Source organism: Micropterus salmoides, unplaced genomic scaffold (genome assembly GCF_014851395.1).
Source record: "Micropterus salmoides isolate LMB-PRFRI ecotype aquatic unplaced genomic scaffold, ASM1485139v1 Ms_hic_scaffold_4, whole genome shotgun sequence".
NCBI classification, from domain to species: Eukaryota; Metazoa; Chordata; class Actinopteri; order Centrarchiformes; family Centrarchidae; genus Micropterus; species Micropterus salmoides.
In genome coordinates this window covers 25,036,340-25,054,064 of record NW_024043372.1, presented here as the reverse complement: position 1 = coordinate 25,054,064, position 17,725 = coordinate 25,036,340, and the positions used below count along the sequence as shown (strand labels likewise).

Below are 17,725 nucleotides of genomic sequence, written 5' to 3'. Positions count from 1 at the left end.
GTGGAAGCACTGAGGAACGTTTGAGGAAATTTGAAGACTCGGGAGAAGCCTCAAACATAGGCTATCCCTGGCAGAGGAGGTCTCTGAGGTGGTTAAGAAGCTCCTCAGCAGCAAAACACCAGGTGTGGATGAGATTCACCCTGAGATGCTGAAGGCTCTGACCATTTGTTGTGATGTCTTGACTCGTAAATGTCACACGGAGGGTGTGCTCAAATTATCAGCATATCACACTGCGTGTGGGTGGGGGTTGCCTGGAGAAGGCTTATGACTGTGTCCCCCAAGCAATCCTGTGGGGGGGTTGTGCAGGAGTTTGGGTTTGGGAGTTTGACTTCCATGAGCCATTCGGTGTTTGGGACGTCACACGTTTTCAGTGGGTGTTTGGCTCCCCCCGGGGTGGTCACTTGTCACAGATTCTGCTGGTTATTTTAATGGATAGGATCTGAATAGGCACAGCAGGAGGCAGGAGAGTATCAGAATCTTTTGCAGATGATGTGATTCTGTTGGCTTCATTAGACCATGACCGACATGAATATATGAAATTGCAGTGGTAGTTAGCCTAGCCTGCTGTTATATTAATTAGCCTACAGGAAATGACATTTGTTTTTAATCAAACAACAATTTTCTATCTTTTAATTAAAAAATGTGTAATCACATTTTACTATCCATTTTCATCTCCAACTACTGTAGCCTATGTTGACTCCTGATTCATTGTATTCAGTAGCAGTAGCAACATACAGTGAACCAGCTAAATGAACGTATGGATGTAATTTTGATAAAACTTACATATCTAGAGAAATATTTTACATTGTTTGCTCACATGCACAGTATGCTAAAGTAAGTGTGGCACTTTACCAACAATTGTCCCACTCAATCAAAAAAAGGAGGCTACCTTTCAGCAAAAGAGGGTGACGTATGGAGTTTATGTCAATATAACATTAAATGGACTAGACAAGCTGTTATAGTCTAAATATGCATTTGCCAAAAACTGTCCCACTTACCTTGAAAGGAAATCCCCCTGCAATGTTCCGATTCGGGAAGCTTGAATTTCACATTTGCAGTTGAACGCACCGCGGCAGGGTTTCCTGTTGTCCACACCTTGTGAAACTTGCCGTGCTTCCATCTGGTGGCGCGCCTGTCTGAACCTTTTGCTTGGCGGCCTAGATGTGAGCCCCGTCAGCCCTTCCTGCTATAGGAAACCCGCACTGACGCAAAGAAACCATAGCAAACGGAACTCGGTGATAATTAAGCGCTTTGCCAGCGCTGTTTTACTGAAACTCTCTGTCCTCTCACATCCAGGTGTCACTAAATATACCGCGTTCGGTGACTACAGGGCGTGCAGGAAAACACAGCCGACGAGAGGGAAATAAGCAGTGTTTAACTTGGGTTTTGGTAAGGTTTCAGTCATTTTACCCTGTCTTTTTTTTTTTTTTTGTCCGCTGGCGTTTAAGTTCCTTGGTTACGTTATCTAACTTCATAAATGATAAGCTAAACCCAAGCAAACCTGGGATGTTAAGCGTACTACCGTTAATATAGTGAGCTGACTGGAGAAAAGGTGTGTAACGTTACAGTTAGTCAAAACCGCTAAATGGATCAAATAGTTTTCATGATTTTCCACCCACAGATAACATACTAGCTACTGTTATATTCCTCTGACATTACTAATAGCACTCAGCAGTGTGTAGGAGGCACTCAGTAGTCACTTTCTACACACCCTATTTCTTTTCCTATTATAGTGCTATAAGATGATATGCAGTTTTATTATAAAGGTTTGCATGCTTTTTAAATAATTATTTAGAAATTGAGATTACTAAAGTGTTTTTTGAAGACGATTGTGAGCTGCATATCTGTATTTGGGTTCAGCAGAGAGACTGTGCTGGTTCACATGCAAAGACCTGAAGCCACATCCCTCCCTCACACACTTGTCTTTTTTCAGATATGCCCTGTTTTAATTTTGAGGCTATAATTAGCTCAGTGTGTGCAAGTGTGACCCTCCCTTGTCTCTTTTTTTCCCCCTCTCCTTCTCTCACACACACAGTTTCCATCTCTGTGTTGACTAAACCCCCTCTTTGTTTCTTCTGCTCAGGCATGGCTGATCTGCTGAGGCTGCTGCTCCGGGTGGCTGAGAAAGCGGCTAACGTGGCTCGGGTCTGCAGGCAGGAAGCTCCCCTCTTTCAGCTCCTCGTGCAAGAGAAGACTGGCGATGACAAGAACAAGAAGTTCGTCCAGGACTTCAAGACGCTGGCGGACGTGGTGATCCAGGAGATGATCCGTCATGATGTTGGTGCTCAGGTAGGAGAAGTCTGAATGAACTGGAGGTGGACTGCGTGTTGGATTGTAATAATTTTCCTGTTCTTTTGTTCAGTTCCCTGAGATGGCAAACTTCATTCAAGGAGAGGAGTCCAACAAGTTTGAAAATGGCCTTGGTAATTACTTAATATTACACATGTTCACTCTTGCAAACTTTTGATGTGAATGACTCTGAGGTTAAAGCAGACTTTATTTTGAAGGTCACTTCATGTGCACAACCACAGTGTTTGGACAGACAGGGATTATGTTCAAGAAAATTTGTACTTTGTACTAGGGTATTCTACGTGTATATGGGTCCATATTCTGAAGCACTTGTTTAGGGTTAGTTAGGGTCATGCATGGGAATATTAATATAATATCTAGCACTGCATCGCTCTGCTGCTTCTTTTGAACACTATTAGGAATATAAAACAGAAGTCACATATCTCAGTGTTTAGGTGTGTTGCAACAAAACTGGTTTATCAACATGGCAAAGTGGGCACGTCATGTGATTGGTTGCAAATTTGTTTAAGAATTTGCACCATGCTAATTTTATTTGATATTAGTGCTGCAACTAATTGTACATTGTTTGGTATTTAAAAACTAAGAAAATTGTGTTAGAACACAATTTCTCATAATCACAATTTCCCATTGCTCAACCTGATGTTTTCACATGTTTTGTTTTGAATATTCAGTTTATGATCACATATGACAAAGAAAATCAACCATTCGTTCCATTTGAGAAGCTGGAACAAGAGAAGTAGTTTCCCAGGTATTGTTAATGATTGATGTGCTCAGAGTGATAAACTGAAATAGAGAACCTGATAATAAAAAAAAATCCGGTGATGTATCTGCAGGAATATAGAACTTTTTACCTGTTAAAAGGTAAGTGCTGTATAGTAATAATCATTCTAAATACTAGATTTAAAAAAAAAATACACTTGAACTAATGATCTGCACTTGAACCGCACAGTGACTATATCATCTTTCATCTAAAATAATCTGAACATAAAGCCAACCACATCAACGTGTCCAGTTATTTACACACACTGCTCATTGTACTGTGTAAATATTTAAAATAACCAAATGAAGTCTCGCTGACTGTGTCACCAGGAGAGAGTGTGACGGTAACAGTGTGCGGTACAGAGGAGGAGACCGCCATGCTGCTGGCCTCGGTGCTGGACGGTGACCACACGGCGGCATCTCTGCTGGCTCGAGCCATCCACCAAGACCCGGCGACCATCGACGCCAACACCGACGGTCTGACAGTGCCCCTCAGCCCCTCTGAGCTCGGCATCTGGATCGACCCCATAGGTGAAAGGCTGGCTGCTGCAGAATCTCACTCCAGCACACTGCAGAGAGTAGAGCCTCGGTGACTACCGTTTGCCTTTTCTTTCCATTAAGATGCCACCAGCCAGTACATAGAGGGCCGAGAGGAGGTGCTAAAGGAGGGCCACCTGTTTCCTTCAGGTCTGCACTGTGCTTTGGTCCTAATCGGGGTTTATCTCCGGAGAACAGGCGAGCCCGTCATGGGCGTCATCAACCAGCCATTCAACTACAGAGATCCAGCAGGTGGAGGGTACGTTTAAAAACAGAAACCACATTTCCTCTTCTACCTCTGAGTTTCTGACATTTTTAAACATACACACAGCTGTCACTGCATTTATAGGCAGATTCACAGGGCTCTTTTGTTTTCTAAACAGTTTCGTATCTTATCTAAATTTAATTTGTATGACACACTCGTTATTACACCTCCCTAATCATATCTGTCTCTAAATTTGTTTGCCTGGCAATCGAACAGCAAAGAGTTCGCCAACATTATATAATAATAATGACAAAAGATGTCAGGTGGCTGTAGCTTGGAGGTAGAGCAGGTCGCCCACTTATCAGAAGATTGGCAGGTCCATCCCCGGCTATCGAAGTGTCCTTGGGCACTTGTCCTTGCATGGTAGCTTTTGCCATCCATGTAGGTATAGTAAATGTATGTAGTCTAAATGGTCTAAAACACTGAGTGGATGGAAGACTAGAAAAGCCATTATACAAGTACAGTCCATTTAGAAACACCTCTAAACATAATGCAATCCAGTACAACACCATCTTTAACTATGATCTCAATGCTAAAAAATTTAATTTACACCTCTGTTTCTGCCTGGCCACACACAGATATATCAGTCAAAAAGTAATTTATTTAACTCACACTAATGACCCACCAACCCGCCAACTGGTGGGTTGTGTAAGTAGGAGAGACATCTGTCATAAAATATGGTTTCATGCATGTTGCCGTGTTTCATGCGTCAAGAAGGCGGCGATCGATGTAGTAGGCCTGGCTTAGATGGAGTGAGACTCCCAGCAGGGCAGTCCTTTATGCCTTTTAGGAAGCCTAGCCCAGATGGGCAGGTACAAGCAGCTACTCCTACCAGCAAACTGCCAGTATGGGAAGGTTCATCACACCTCAACGACAGTGTCTACAATAACTGAACATAAGGATCAAAAGGTATTTAGCACTTTATGGAAATACTGTAGTATTGGATTACTTAACATTGCACTTAATCAAGTATTTCCACCACAGTTCTTAACTTATAGTTAATTTGGTAATATAGTTACCAAATAGGCTGCAGGTTGCCGAATATTAAGATGAAATATTGTCAGAGTTGTATGATTATTATTATTATTATTTATTATTATTCAGTTGTTTTGTACGTAAAATCTTACCTGCAGTGTAACAAGTAACTCTACCTGTCAAATAGGTATTTATTATAATAAAAAATACAAATGGAAAACATGCGTGTCACATTACACTCTGTGTGTTTGACCTTGATCTACTGCTGCCTTAATCTTAATCTAACAACAACATTGCATAAAATCGTGATGACTTTATGCAGAACTGGCTCGGGCTCTTTTTCACTTGTGAAACTTTTCATCACCTTTCCATAGAGAGTTGCATGTTTGAAAGTGTGCGTGTGTATGTGAACCTTCATTTTCTCTGTCTTTATCGCTGGATCTCTCTTCGCTTTCTTCTTTGCCTCACATGTCCAGAACTCATATTGTGAGCTCAGGTTTTTCCAGTTTGAGTCTGACCAGATACTCGACGTGTCAGAAAACCACGTGTTTAGATGATGAAGTGACTTAGTACCTGGTGAAACTCCTAAACCTTGTGAACAACTTCGTAACCAAGAGGTTATAAAGTTGATTGCATGGCCAGTCTTTATCCATACAATGGCTATAATCACTGTTTTTATAATAAAATTGTAACAAATGACAATGTGAAAGGGCTCATTCGCAGTGATGAACCTACAAAGAATTATCACCTGGATCTACAGCTCGGCTTTGTGGAGCTTTACAGTCACCGCTCTCATAGCGTTATTTTCAGCCACAGCAGGCAGCTGTTTTCAGCATCAAACAGCAGACAGACAAAATGAGAGACGAGCTGGTGAACATATTAGAGCTAAGGATCCAGATATTTCCTTGAGGAATTAGTAGAGACATAAAAAAGAGTGAATATTGGACATGCATTGTTCATGTGGCCAGAACACGACTCCAAATGAATGGTGAGGGTTGATGGTTTTTGTCCGAGTGAAGAAATGAACTGTTACTCATCTTTGGTATCATTCTGGGATGGTGTTGTGATGTTGTCTTTCTCTTCCACTGTGCCTTGCTTTAACTTCTATATTCAACCAACCACTAATAATTTGCATTCACAGGTGGAGGGGGAAGCATTTCTGGGGGGTGTCCTGTGGCAGCGTCAACGTCTGCTCAGTGTCCCGTCCAAAATATGCACCTGGAGGGGGACTGTCTGTGGTGCTGAGCTCCAGTGAGAAGCAGGTGGTAAAGGAAGCCCTGACCTCGCTGTGCGGCCCTGAAAAGCTGATGTACGCCTCTGGAGCCGGCTACAAGATCCTGTGTGTCATTCAGGGGCTTGCTGATGTTTACGTCCTCTCAGAGGGAAGCACCTTTAAGTGGGACTCCTGTGCTCCTCACGCTCTGCTCCGAGCCCTCGGTGGGGGTGTGGTGGACCTGACCAAGAGTCTACAGTTCAGCTCTGGAGCACAGGATCAGCAGACAGAACTGACCTATCACCAGCCTTACACTGAGTGTAAAGGAGCAGACCGTTGGGCTAACCAAGGCGGCCTGGTGGCTTATCGGGACTGTTCTCAGCTGCACAGCGTCGTGGGAACTCTCAAAGGCAAGCTGTAATCAGCACAAGCTGGATAAGTTATTGTTGCATTTAGGATCATATTCATGTTTTAGTAGAGTGAGGAATATGGGGGTACATGATACAATATTTTAATTATAAATAATACTGTCTTATTTTTAACCAAATATATTTGCATATTACAAGATGAACATCCGGTCTGGGCCAAATAGTATTTTCAAATACTGTCTGGTCTTTAGTTTTAATCGGTGGTGCTGGAGGGAAAAATTCAGGGGGTGGGGGAGTGATGTGGGTGGACAATAAACAAAGAAGTGCTGTGGTTCATCACAAGATCGTCAAGATTCAGTTTAGAAAGATTTGTTCAGAAGGCAAAATGGTATGTAAAGTACAAGAAGTCCCTTTTTGAATCAACTCACATCTCGAGTTCAGTCAGTACTAAGAGAGCCTTGTTTCTTTTTTTGAAAAAAAAAACACAAACATGCTGTTTATGTTCCCAGTATTGTTCCCAGTTGATAACAATTTAATCCATCGATCCGTGTCCCGGGAGTTGGGAGGTGGGGGTCAAAGAGTGGATTGACAGGAAAAGTTTGGGAACCACTGATTTACATCTTAAAAGACGTGTGGGTCACTGAGAGAGACAGCAGAAAGTTCGGACAATCACAAGAACGTTTGTCAGTCGGCTTTAGTGTTGACCTCTGTGAGTGACAAGTTGTCCAGCTGTGGCGATCCAGTATGTTGGCTTCCTCCTTGCAGCTGCAACAAGCTTTATTATTGTGAATTTTGTTTAGCTCAGACCTGATAGTCATTTATTAAACACTGCTAAAGAGTTTGTCTACATGTTGCATTAAGAAAATAGATCACATTATTTAAAAGAAAGTACAGTGCTCACTGCTGGACAGCTGAGGAACGCTTCACTGCCAGAGGAAAGGTAATGTGGCGTCACAAGACTGCTTCTGACTTATCTGGAGGATTTTTTCGTGGATTCAAAGGAGTCTTAGCTGCAGTTATGAAAAGTGATATCACATTTTTCAGTCAAGTGAGTGAATGAGACTCAAATCAAGCCTTGCGCAGGAATCTGCAGCTCTCTGAAACAACTCCTTTTAAGGAGCAGCGTGATAGACATGCCTAGCGCTCGTTCAGTGGCAATAGCACCATTAGTTAATAAGGTCAGAGAATGGAAAAGCCGTATGGGGTAAAACAGTAACAGAGCCATTTTCAGTGTGGGTTTACAGTAAAATGAAATATTAAGCCTATTTGAAGGATGGGACCTGCAGGCTGACGAGCTCCTCTAAAGGTCGGAAACAGATTCTTATGAAAATATTGGGAATGATGTGTAACTTTACTTTCAATGTAACCATGTGTGTTTAAAGTGGTATAACTTTGATGTGCACTGGGAAACCTTCGGTTATGTATACTGAGCATATAACAGAACAACAATGTGCATATAGGAAATCATTTTTATTTTGAAAAGCAGGGGAAAGAAACCCAACAGTGGTATTTTAAAACTGTTTTGCCAGCCAGGGAACTCGCATCACAATTCCCTACAAAACACCCTGATGATTGTCAGATATTTTTTGCAATACTTATGCATATTCTGTTAAAAAAAAATCAAAAGAAAAGAATCTGTAGTGTTGGCTCTTTCATTGACCTCCTGGACTTCGGACTGCTACCTTCAACATAAAGAGCTGTACATTCTCATGTCAAGGTGGACGTGTGGAGAAAAAAATAAAATAAAATAAACCCACTCTGTACAAGGTGGTTCCAGCTGCGAATCCAGTTTCCTAGATAGGTACTGAATAAGATATTTGATGGTACATCATGACCATCATGTGGATAGGAACTTGGACGGTGAAGCCATCCACCAAGAGTATGTGAGATGTAAAAATTGCACATTTTTGAAAAGAAATCTGGAACAAATTAATCCAATTTGTGAATGATGTACTTAAGTCATTTTTGTTGATTTCGCTCTGATTATCTATCGCACAGTAACAATCTTGAATTTAACGCTGCCCAACTGGAAAAACAAATTCAAGTCCTTGTAGTTCTTGCTTAGCTGTAACCTTGCTTTCTATCAAATAGTTTTTACCAGAATGACCAACATCCAGGACCTATAACATTACGTTAGTAGTTGGTTTCATTTTAAAGGGCCATTTTTTTAAAACACCAAAGTCACACAATAACAAACAAACTAACCGACCGACCACAGGTAGACCAGCATCTCCCAAGCTCTGTGAGGTTGTCAATGGAGTCTGGTGAGAGCAATATAGTAACTGTTTCTGGTTAAACAAAAAGGGTCTTCTTTACTATTTCAAACAATGTTGTACCAATTTGTCACAAAAAACATGGGGAAATAGGGTCCAGGTTGAAAAATACCATGGTTATTCTTTAATGTCAAGTGCAATAAAGGGTCATCTTTCAAGCTACCAGACAAACCCACGGTATGCATTATAATGCCATAAGATAGTTCTTAGATTTGGGTTTCTCCAGAGTGTAGTGTTTGTGCAACTCAACTCTTGTTTTTTAAATTGTCACTCATTCAATGTTCAGATTCTACCAAAAAAAAAAATCTTAGTTGCAAATGAGCTGTTAGCTTAGCACACCTCCCACTCAGCTGCAGCTGGAGGAGTCTGGTTAGGCTGATAACCGTTCTGAATCCTTCTGATGTTATTACCTGGGCAGGTGTGCATATTAACACAATTCCAAAACAACGAATATGGTACTTTTCATATTAACTGTCAATATAAAAAATAGCCTTTATCAAATGCCTAATCACACATAAAAGCCATTTTACCACACTCTCATAACCTTCACATATCAGGTGTAAACAATAGTTCTGTTTTCTTAAATTAACCTACAATGAAAAGGAAATTATCTCTATGCAAAAACCTTATCAAGAAACCAAACCCAAAATACAACCTATTGTCATTTTTCTGACCCCTTCATGTTGTAAGATACAATAAAACTGATGAAGATGATATTTTCTTTGAACCTGTGACCTTGACATTTTGAAAGCTGAACCACATCCAGGAAGCATTAACCACAAGAAAACCCTAGGTTATAGCACATGAATGCACACCTGTCGCTGCCAGGAGCCACTGAGATGATTAAATAAGATGAAAATGCATACATTTTAAAGTAATAAACAAGACAGTTAGAAACAAATCTGACACTCAGGAGTAGCACCATTATTTAGACTGTTTATTTTTCTACGGTAGATTATTTTCCCAACTTGTCCTGAGCTGGGTGACAGTCATGTCTTAACATGCCCCTCAAAAACTACCTGGCAAAAAATGGCACTTTACAGGAAGTTGGACCCAGATGATCATATTTGGACGACTGGAACGTTAATTTTCCAGTAGCAGCGTGCACAACCACACAAATCAACTATATGAAATTTACATATTGCAGATGTTTCAAATGCAACAAGTGTTTTAACTGTTGTCTTATTCAAGGCTTACCTTGCCGATCAAACAAAATTAACAATGCTTATGGTGAACAAAAAAAACTAATTGTAAAAGCACTGTAAGTTTACATACAGGTGCGGCTTGCTTCAATATTTATAAATAACCACAACTCCTGACATCAAATTACATACATTTAAGAGTCAAATGGCTGTTAGCTGTTGTATTGTCTAGCTTATATTACTAGCTTTGAAAATCAGCTGAACTGTGAGCAACATTTTCATTTCGTGTGATTACACTTTGAATCAAAGGGGGGCAGTATAGATCAAGTCAATGTGGTCTTTTAAACAGCAACCCATCCCTGGTTTAGAAAAGTACCAACATTTCAAAATGTCAAGGTGACACTTAAAGTTGTGGGACCTTCTCAAAGCAGCTCAGTATTACAGAAACACTGCTGAACTCCTTCCTGCTGTTAGAGCTGAACCTGCGCTGTAATTAAAAAGGCCAATCTGGAGCTGAAACAACTAACCACTGAAACTGAACTTCTACAGAGAACAAATTTGTTTTTTCACAACTCTAGAAAAACTCAGGTAATATTTAAATATGCATCAGGTTTGTTTAACAGACAATTTGCCTGTTAATGTTAATGCTAGTTAGCTCAGTGGATCCCTCATGCTGGGGCTTGACTGCATGTGACTTTCACTGAGGCATGTGTACTTAAATATTCTTTGCCTTCCCTTCATGTCTGTGGGCACACTACAAGAGACTCACACCTCTGCTCTGGTTTTACTATAAAAGCAGACAGGGGAGCTTACCGATAAAAACATGGTTTCTAGAAGTTTTCAAAATGTTCTATTGTTTTTGTAAATTTAGTGGATGTGTGCTAACATGAATAACACTGACACAGTGAAACTGCCCAGATCACATCTTCCTCATGTTGATTATAGTGATCCATAACTCACAGTCCCTCTCTCTGAACCAATGCCTTAAATTAACCTTATAAACAAAAGTGAGAGAAATTAACTGTTAAGATGCAAGTAAATTAATCGTGCTTTGCAGGATTTGGCAGGAAAAAAAAAATGTTTCATTACAGCATCCCGATAAGGATTTCAATGCCAAGGCTACAGCTGTCTTAAACACCAACAAAAAGTAACGTGAAATGAGAGGTAAAGCACCATCACTGCCACGTCTTCAACCCTCCTTCAATACTTGTACTCAGTCAACAGGCTCCTCTTCGTGATCCAGTCTCTCCTCCTTGGCCGATCTGACGCAGCCTCTCTCACGTGAATCTTCTCCAGTTCAGGTCTTGACATGCCAACAGGCAGGCGAGAGACAAACATGGCCATTATTCATTGTGTCCCTGTGCTGCTATTTTGATCCACAGACCTCACCTCTGGAAGGGTTTGCGGACCTTCTTCCTCCTTCTGGGGGGTTTGCCACTTTCAGCCCATGTCTCGCTGGACTCTGGCCGGTGACTCCCTGGCATAAAGAAACCTGACTGGCTTGGGGGAGGGGAGAACGGGGGTGCTCCAGCACCAGGTGCATTATGATGGGGTGGACCTGAGGGGAAGAAGCCCCCATTGGCAGCCATGTCATTGGCAGGTCCTCCCTTGAAGATGCGGTTAAAGAAGTCCTGCAAATCTGCGGGGTTGGTCGGACCTGCGGCAGGCTCTGAGGGCGTCCTGAAAGTGAAAGTGGGAAAGTTCAGAGATCTTTTGTGCTCGAGCCTCATTGTTGTTTCTGCTTTTATAGATGTTCATGTGGCAACAAAAATGATGGCCAACTGTAAACTCATTAGGGGTTCAATGATAATCTATTTAAACATAAAGTTTATCTTGATTAAAAATACAAATGTGTTTATATTTTATCAACACAACAGACAGACAGACAGAAGCACATTCAGCCCTCGTACATCGGCAACCACGATCTATCGACTTGATTAATCAAGTAAAAAATTTAAAAATTAATAAATAAAAGTAAATAAATAAAAGATAAAGTAGGACAAATATGCTACATTATACTATACTCTAATATTAGTACTAAACAGACAAAAATACAAATGTGATAAAAGAAGCCTCAATCCTTAAAGACTTGCACCACAAGGGCCAGTATCACGTTCATGTCTGAAATATGTAAGACAACATATCACAACAGTGCACAACACATTAGACACATTAGGGTGCTGGAAAATGTATAAATCACACTGAAAGGACTTATTACAAGTTAGTTATAATTGACATGTCAACAAAAGAGTTAAAGTGCATCCTAATTTTGTTTCAGTAATTGAGATACCATATATTGCAATACTTAAAACATTGTAATTTTCACAGCACCACATCTCTAAAAGGAAGACTCTTCAGTCTCTCACTGGTGTTTGCTTCATATTTTCAAACAAGAACACTAAGGCAGATGTTTCAGATATGTAAAGTCCCCCCAAACTATCTGCCAAAATTAGTTTATGGATAAATCTGAGGCAAAAATGTAAGCCTAAATGAGGAAGAGGAGGACAAAATGATAATTTGCCTTAGCACTATGGAGGAGGTGGGTACTGGCTGTCACTGACTGCCCGGATGTATCCAAACACTTGAAGGCACGTACCTGTGTCGTGTGGAGTTGCTGTTGTTCTTTGAACCGAAAGAGATGTGATAGGGCACACGGTGCGTGTCAGGAGAAATGCCTATTCGTTGGCAGCCTGCCCACTCTGAAACGTGACAGCATCACAACAGGTCACATGACTGAGAGAAAAGGTGCACCTAGGATATACCGCGCTATCTGGGCTCTGAAGCTTTTCTTTAACCTGAGAATACATCGAGTGGGTCGGATACTGATCACATATGAGAAGGCATTATTGTTTATTTACTGATGAGGGGAGCAGATAATCTTTACAAAAAGCTGACGCTCACCTGTAATATCATAGACCTTGCCATCCATACAGGCAAAATATGTGATGCGAAGGCCCAGCATGCTGGACTCAGCCCACAAGTCCCCCTCCTCAGCACTATGGCAACGATTGCATTCAGCACAGAACCGGGCCTCGGCAGGTTCACGATCCATCTCGAACCGCCTGCGCACACACAGGTCACAAAGGAAACACAATTGTGTGAATGACTGTGGTGAAAGTCTGCTACACGAGACAGGATTCAGAGGCGTGTAATACATAATGTTTAACTTATGCTTCAGTTGGTGGTGTTGGTTGTGTGGCGACATGCCTGTGTTTGCCTTCACACTTGGTACACATCATGGTGTTCATGGCTTCCTTCAGGTCGTCCTGCAGTTTAGTAAGAAACTCGTTCATGGACTTTGAGAGCTCAGTCGCTGCCATACGCTTCCTGTGTGGGAACGAAAAAGACTGGTTTAGTCAGACATGAACACAACAGGCAGAAGGATTTAAACACGGTCTACATCACTGTACAATTTTCGTCTCACTGACCACATTTATTTCAATAGAAGACATTGTGAACTTTAAAACAATCAACCTAAAACAAAGAAACGAGCTACTACATCAATGTTTTTGAAGATACTTGATAACCACTCTTTCTGTGTACTCACAATTCATACTCCCGTCGTGTCTCTGGGTTACTGACAATATCCCAGGCAGCCCTCAATACTTTGAAAGCCTCTCCAGCTCGTGGGTGTTTATTCTTGTCTGGATGGACCTGAAAGAGAAAGGACAGAGGAAAAGGCTGCATGAGTAAAAGGAGAACATTTCAGCCTCAGATACAATTTATTAGTCATTAGTTCAGCCATCCTGTATTTTTAACTCAGAGCACAGGCACTTCACACACACCTGGACGGCCAGCTGCCTGTAGGCCTTCTTCAGCTCAGCCTCAGTAGCATGCACCTCCACGCCGAGCACTGTAAAGGGGTCCAGCTCGTCCTCTGGTACCTCAGCCAAGGCCAGCAGTCTCTCCAGCTCCTGGCCTGGCTGGCCTCTCCCTGCTCTGCCAGGTGACTCAGGGCTGGACGGCGGTGCACATCCATCCCTCCTGAACCTGCTTCGGACTCTCTCCAGCAGGGACACCAGCCTCTTCCAAAACCTTGACTCCTGAAAAGCTGTCCAATAGCGCTTTCCCCTCTCTCCACCAAGGCGGAACAACACACCCTTCGCCCACTGGGACCCAAGAATAACCAAAGCACTTAAAAGTCTCAAAGAAGATAAGGCAGCTGTCTTAACCCACTTCACTGACCTAACTATTTTATCCACCAGGTCTGTTCCTGTGCATTTAATCCATTTCAGAATCCGGCTAGCGTCCGCCTTCATTCCTGCTGTGTCTGTGATCTTCGCAAGGAGCTGCTGCCCAAAGTTGTAAAGTTTCACCCCTCCCGTCTCCACGCCAACTCCACAATTGTGAGTTAATGTGACAATAATCTCAATCATCATGTGGACACAGGAGATGCACCAGAAGCTCAGAGACTCCGACAGCATCTCCTTGAAGGCTAAGGCGAGCTGGTTGCCTGTCCGCCTGCGGCCACGGTTCTGCTGATGGTGGTGGTGGTTACGTCTGCGGGTTTGCTTGTGCCGGCCACCGCTTGACATAACATTGCCTTTTTGAATGGTGGAAAAACCACTTTGACCACTCTGCTCTGAAACTGATCCACTGCTCCTCAGTTTGCATCTCCTTCCAGCTCCGACGTTCCTCCAGCCAGACTCCCCGTTCATGTGCTGCTCCTTGGCAGCTTCGTCCTCTTCTTGATTAATAACATGCAAGTTCTCGTGATCTGCAGTGCTGTCATGCTCGAACCCATCTGAAGCCTCCTCAGTATCCTCTTTGGCCTCAGTAGATCCACAATCCTCTGCTTCACCTATTCCAGAGTCTTGTGGAGTGGCGGGATTTGGGGTGTCCTGAGTTTTGTCTTCCTGCTCACAGGCATCAACGGTCTGTCCAGCCTCCCGATGACTAGAATTCGTAACTGATGCGGAAACACCATCGGGGATCTCTTCATCAGTGTCTGTAACACCATCCATCTCCTTCTCAGCTGCTTCTCTCTCCATGGTCCTTACAGCTGTTTGATTGAAGCGATATGAAATCGGAATCTCATGAAAGACGATGTCCTAGATCCATAACCTGTGGCAACATTTTCCCCAGACTCTCATAACAAAGTGAGGCTGGGGGCTCCTGAGGGTCAGTCTCAAGTCCACCATATCAGCAGATGTCAAAAGGCTTTAACACACCTCACATCATGCATCAGGTTGTTATCTGAAAAGCAACACATAAGAGTTCAACATTACTGCTTACAATCACATTGTAAATACACAGAACTGAATGAAGAATATGTTTCTGGTAATGCACTTAAAGACCTTAATGGAAGAATAAGAGCGGAAGGAGTGTCTCTGCATGTGTTAGACCACTGTGTTTCATTTACTGGGTTAGCCACAAACACTTACATCTGGTTATTTCATCTAGACACTTTAATTTTCCAGAAAATCCACAAGCAATACATCCATCAATAAAATATCATCCATACTGCACAGCCTACAGAGCATCAGAGCTCAAACTATTATTCTAATAACTGACTGGTCGATCACCAGAAAACAAACTGCCATCTATTTTGATAACAGACTGACCAGTTAAGTTATTTATCAAACAAAAATGTCAAACAATCTCTTTCTATTTCCTGCTTTTTTGTTTTATATCATTGTAAAATTAATGTCAATGGGCCTGAGCGGTTGGTCAGACAAAACAAGACATGTGAAGATGCCTATCTTCTGACTTTTTATAAAATAAAAAGTTAAAAGAAATAATAATTGACAGATGAATCAGCCGTGAAAATAATAGTTAGCTGTAGCCCTGTGAGGACTACATTTATAATAAATTAACACTACATTTTGGGGAACAAAATAAATCAAAAGTGTTTACCTTACATCTGCTGCTACCCGAGGAGATCATTTGGAGCTAAATATTTTTCACCATGACTGTATAACAACACGGTTTGGGAAGAGCTGTTCCTGAATAAGAAATATTAAGAATGAGTCATATTATTCATTAATCATTAACGTACATGTAATGTAGATACGTGACCTGTTATCTGTCCAGCCGTTGTAGAAGTGAACATGAGTTAAATGAGATATTCAAACCTGCTTTAACACGTACATGTGAAACGTTAGTAGTGCAACATTACATTCAGCTTAGTTGTTTGCTAACTCAGTTAGCTGAAGAGGAAGTGTCTAAAAACGGGCTGTAAGACACAACGTCTGACCTTTTACAGCCGAGAAAAAACAGCCATTACAAAACGGTCAGTCCTGTCTGGAGAACAGGCTGACAAACTAATTTGATATTACTTTAACACCGACAGCAGCACCAGATGTTTTAAAGGCGGCTAATGTTAGCAGACAGCCTGTTATTAGCATGAGGTAAGCAGCCAGCAGGATGACAGACAGGCGCTTTAGGGGCTAAAATTAGCTTACCTCTGGCAGGCTAACCTGGCAATATTTCGACTAAATAAGGTCTCAAACGACGATTAAACGACAGCACAGCAGCTAACTGTTAACGCTTTTACCTAGCATACAGCCAACCGAGCAGCTAACGTTACCTGTTAGCTAATAACAGTAGCGAGCTGGTCTAGCTAACATTTACGCCACTTTCCTCTTCCTGTGGGGTTTCACAAGTAAAATAAGGCATGTTTTGGACACCGGACGAGTCCAGTAAAAAGGCAAATTATTCAGCATTTTGCATTCAAACAAACTAGATGTCATATATACCTCTCACACAATTGTGTAACCTTGTTTGTTAACAGACAGCCAAGTAAGTGTCCGTGTTGTTTTTTTTAGCCACTTCTTCTTCTGCTGCTGCCCCTTTTCCTACTTTCTTCCTCCTCTGCCGCCCACTTCTTCTTCCTCGTTGTTTTTTGACTGTTAAAACAGTCAGAAAACCACTACTGCCACCCATTGACTTGTAAATATAGCTGATAATTAACAACCTTTTTGGTACATATTCCTTGATAAATATAGTATTACATTACACTGTGCACATATTATTAAAATACGCTATACATGATAACACAGTCCTTTATCCTTTTATAAGTTATTTACCTATATAATCGAGGCTTCACAAATAGGCCTACCCGGAGCAGGATGGACAACATGGCCAAAAGTATTTGTCCGTGTGGTTTGGACAGGGTCCCTTAGTTCCAATTAAGGAAAATCTAATTATAATTAAGTGTGTTAGTGTAAGAACTTTTCAGCAAGTGGCTGAGGAAGGACTTTGCTTGTTTTCACATGATAATGCCCCAATGCACAAGTGAGGTCGATAAGAAAAAAAAACTCCCTACTAATAACCACACTAAACACATATCGGTCTACTGTTATCCACATAGGCTTTGGTATCACAAAAGTGTATCACAGCCTACCACCTGCCCCAAATCCATGCCTCTTCTTTCAAGGCAAAGACTGTTACTTACCACTCAGTCCAATCATATCCTGCAAACTAAATCCTGACATGAATCAACCTTATTGTCAAATAGGAAAATGATTTTGCAAGTGGACAAAAAAACAAAAATGCAACAACCAGCATGCCCTGGAAGTTGATAAAACACAAGGTACTCTATGAAAAATGTCTGGGTTTAGGATGTACAATGTTCAGGATGGATACAGGTGTGTGTTCTGTTGTTTCTGAATCTGGAAACATGGCACACCTAAAACGGCAATGAAAGAGTAGGTGCACAATAAATACCGCATATGCGGTCACTGTGTGTGGTGTGGCCCCTCAGACATGTGGCATGATGGTAATTATAATTACTGCAAAATAGTGCATTAAAACCTACATTGGAAATAGTCGCAGTAAGTGAGAAAGCAGTAAGGGTTGCGGATGCTGGTTGTGCACGGGCCGAAACTTATGTGTTAGATGCACCTACAACATGAATTTTATTGATACTGTTGGTGATTTAT

General features: G+C 41.7%; 2 protein-coding genes across 4 annotated transcripts; one reads left to right on the top strand and one right to left on the bottom strand.

Annotated features, from left to right (window-relative positions):
- The first annotated feature begins 1,149 nt into the window (after positions 1 to 1,149).
- On the top strand, positions 1,150 to 8,054 carry inpp1 (inositol polyphosphate-1-phosphatase). The gene is made up of 6 exons (XM_038696516.1): positions 1,150 to 1,389; positions 2,084 to 2,289; positions 2,363 to 2,423; positions 3,400 to 3,600; positions 3,691 to 3,865; positions 5,988 to 8,054. The coding sequence occupies exons 2-6, from the start codon at positions 2,086 to 2,088 to the stop codon at positions 6,478 to 6,480; spliced, it is 1,134 nt and encodes a 377-aa protein (XP_038552444.1). The 5' UTR covers positions 1,150 to 1,389; positions 2,084 to 2,085; the 3' UTR covers positions 6,481 to 8,054.
- A 741-nt stretch (positions 8,055 to 8,795) lies between these two features.
- Positions 8,796 to 16,687, bottom strand: dnajc14 (DnaJ (Hsp40) homolog, subfamily C, member 14). 3 transcript variants are annotated; one of them, XM_038696500.1, is made up of 8 exons: positions 16,541 to 16,687; positions 15,699 to 15,787; positions 13,628 to 15,038; positions 13,390 to 13,496; positions 13,050 to 13,169; positions 12,744 to 12,904; positions 12,439 to 12,541; positions 8,796 to 11,522 (listed from the first exon to the last, which is right to left on the bottom strand). In XM_038696500.1, the coding sequence occupies exons 3-8, from the start codon at positions 14,831 to 14,833 to the stop codon at positions 11,228 to 11,230; spliced, it is 1,992 nt and encodes a 663-aa protein (XP_038552428.1). In that variant the 5' UTR covers positions 14,834 to 15,038; positions 15,699 to 15,787; positions 16,541 to 16,687; the 3' UTR covers positions 8,796 to 11,227. The 3 variants fall into 3 exon arrangements, with proteins under 3 accessions (XP_038552428.1, XP_038552429.1, XP_038552430.1); XM_038696501.1 differs by lacking the exon at positions 16,541 to 16,687 and adding an exon at positions 15,933 to 16,209; XM_038696502.1 differs by lacking the exon at positions 15,699 to 15,787 and having other exon boundaries at positions 16,541 to 16,672.
- Positions 16,688 to 17,725: the final 1,038 nt, after the last annotated feature.

Bases quoted from the DNA above. Each gene is read 5' to 3' on its own strand.
- dnajc14 (XM_038696500.1), bottom strand. From the start codon at position 14,833: ATGGAGAGAGAAGCAGCTGAGAAGGAGATGGATGGTGTTACAGACACT. The intron at 12,905-13,049 runs GCATGTCGCCAC...GTGTGTGCGCAG, and splicing joins AAGTGTGAAGGCAAACACAG to GCGGTTCGAGATGGATCGTG. The intron at 11,523-12,438 runs GTACGTGCCTTC...TTTCACTTTCAG, and splicing joins AGCAACTCCACACGACACAG to GACGCCCTCAGAGCCTGCCG.
- inpp1 (XM_038696516.1), top strand. From the start codon at position 2,086: ATGGCTGATCTGCTGAGGCTGCTGCTCCGGGTGGCTGAGAAAGCGGCT. The intron at 2,424-3,399 runs GTAATTACTTAA...CTGTGTCACCAG, and splicing joins CAAGTTTGAAAATGGCCTTG to GAGAGAGTGTGACGGTAACA. The intron at 3,866-5,987 runs GTACGTTTAAAA...TTGCATTCACAG, and splicing joins AGAGATCCAGCAGGTGGAGG to GTGGAGGGGGAAGCATTTCT.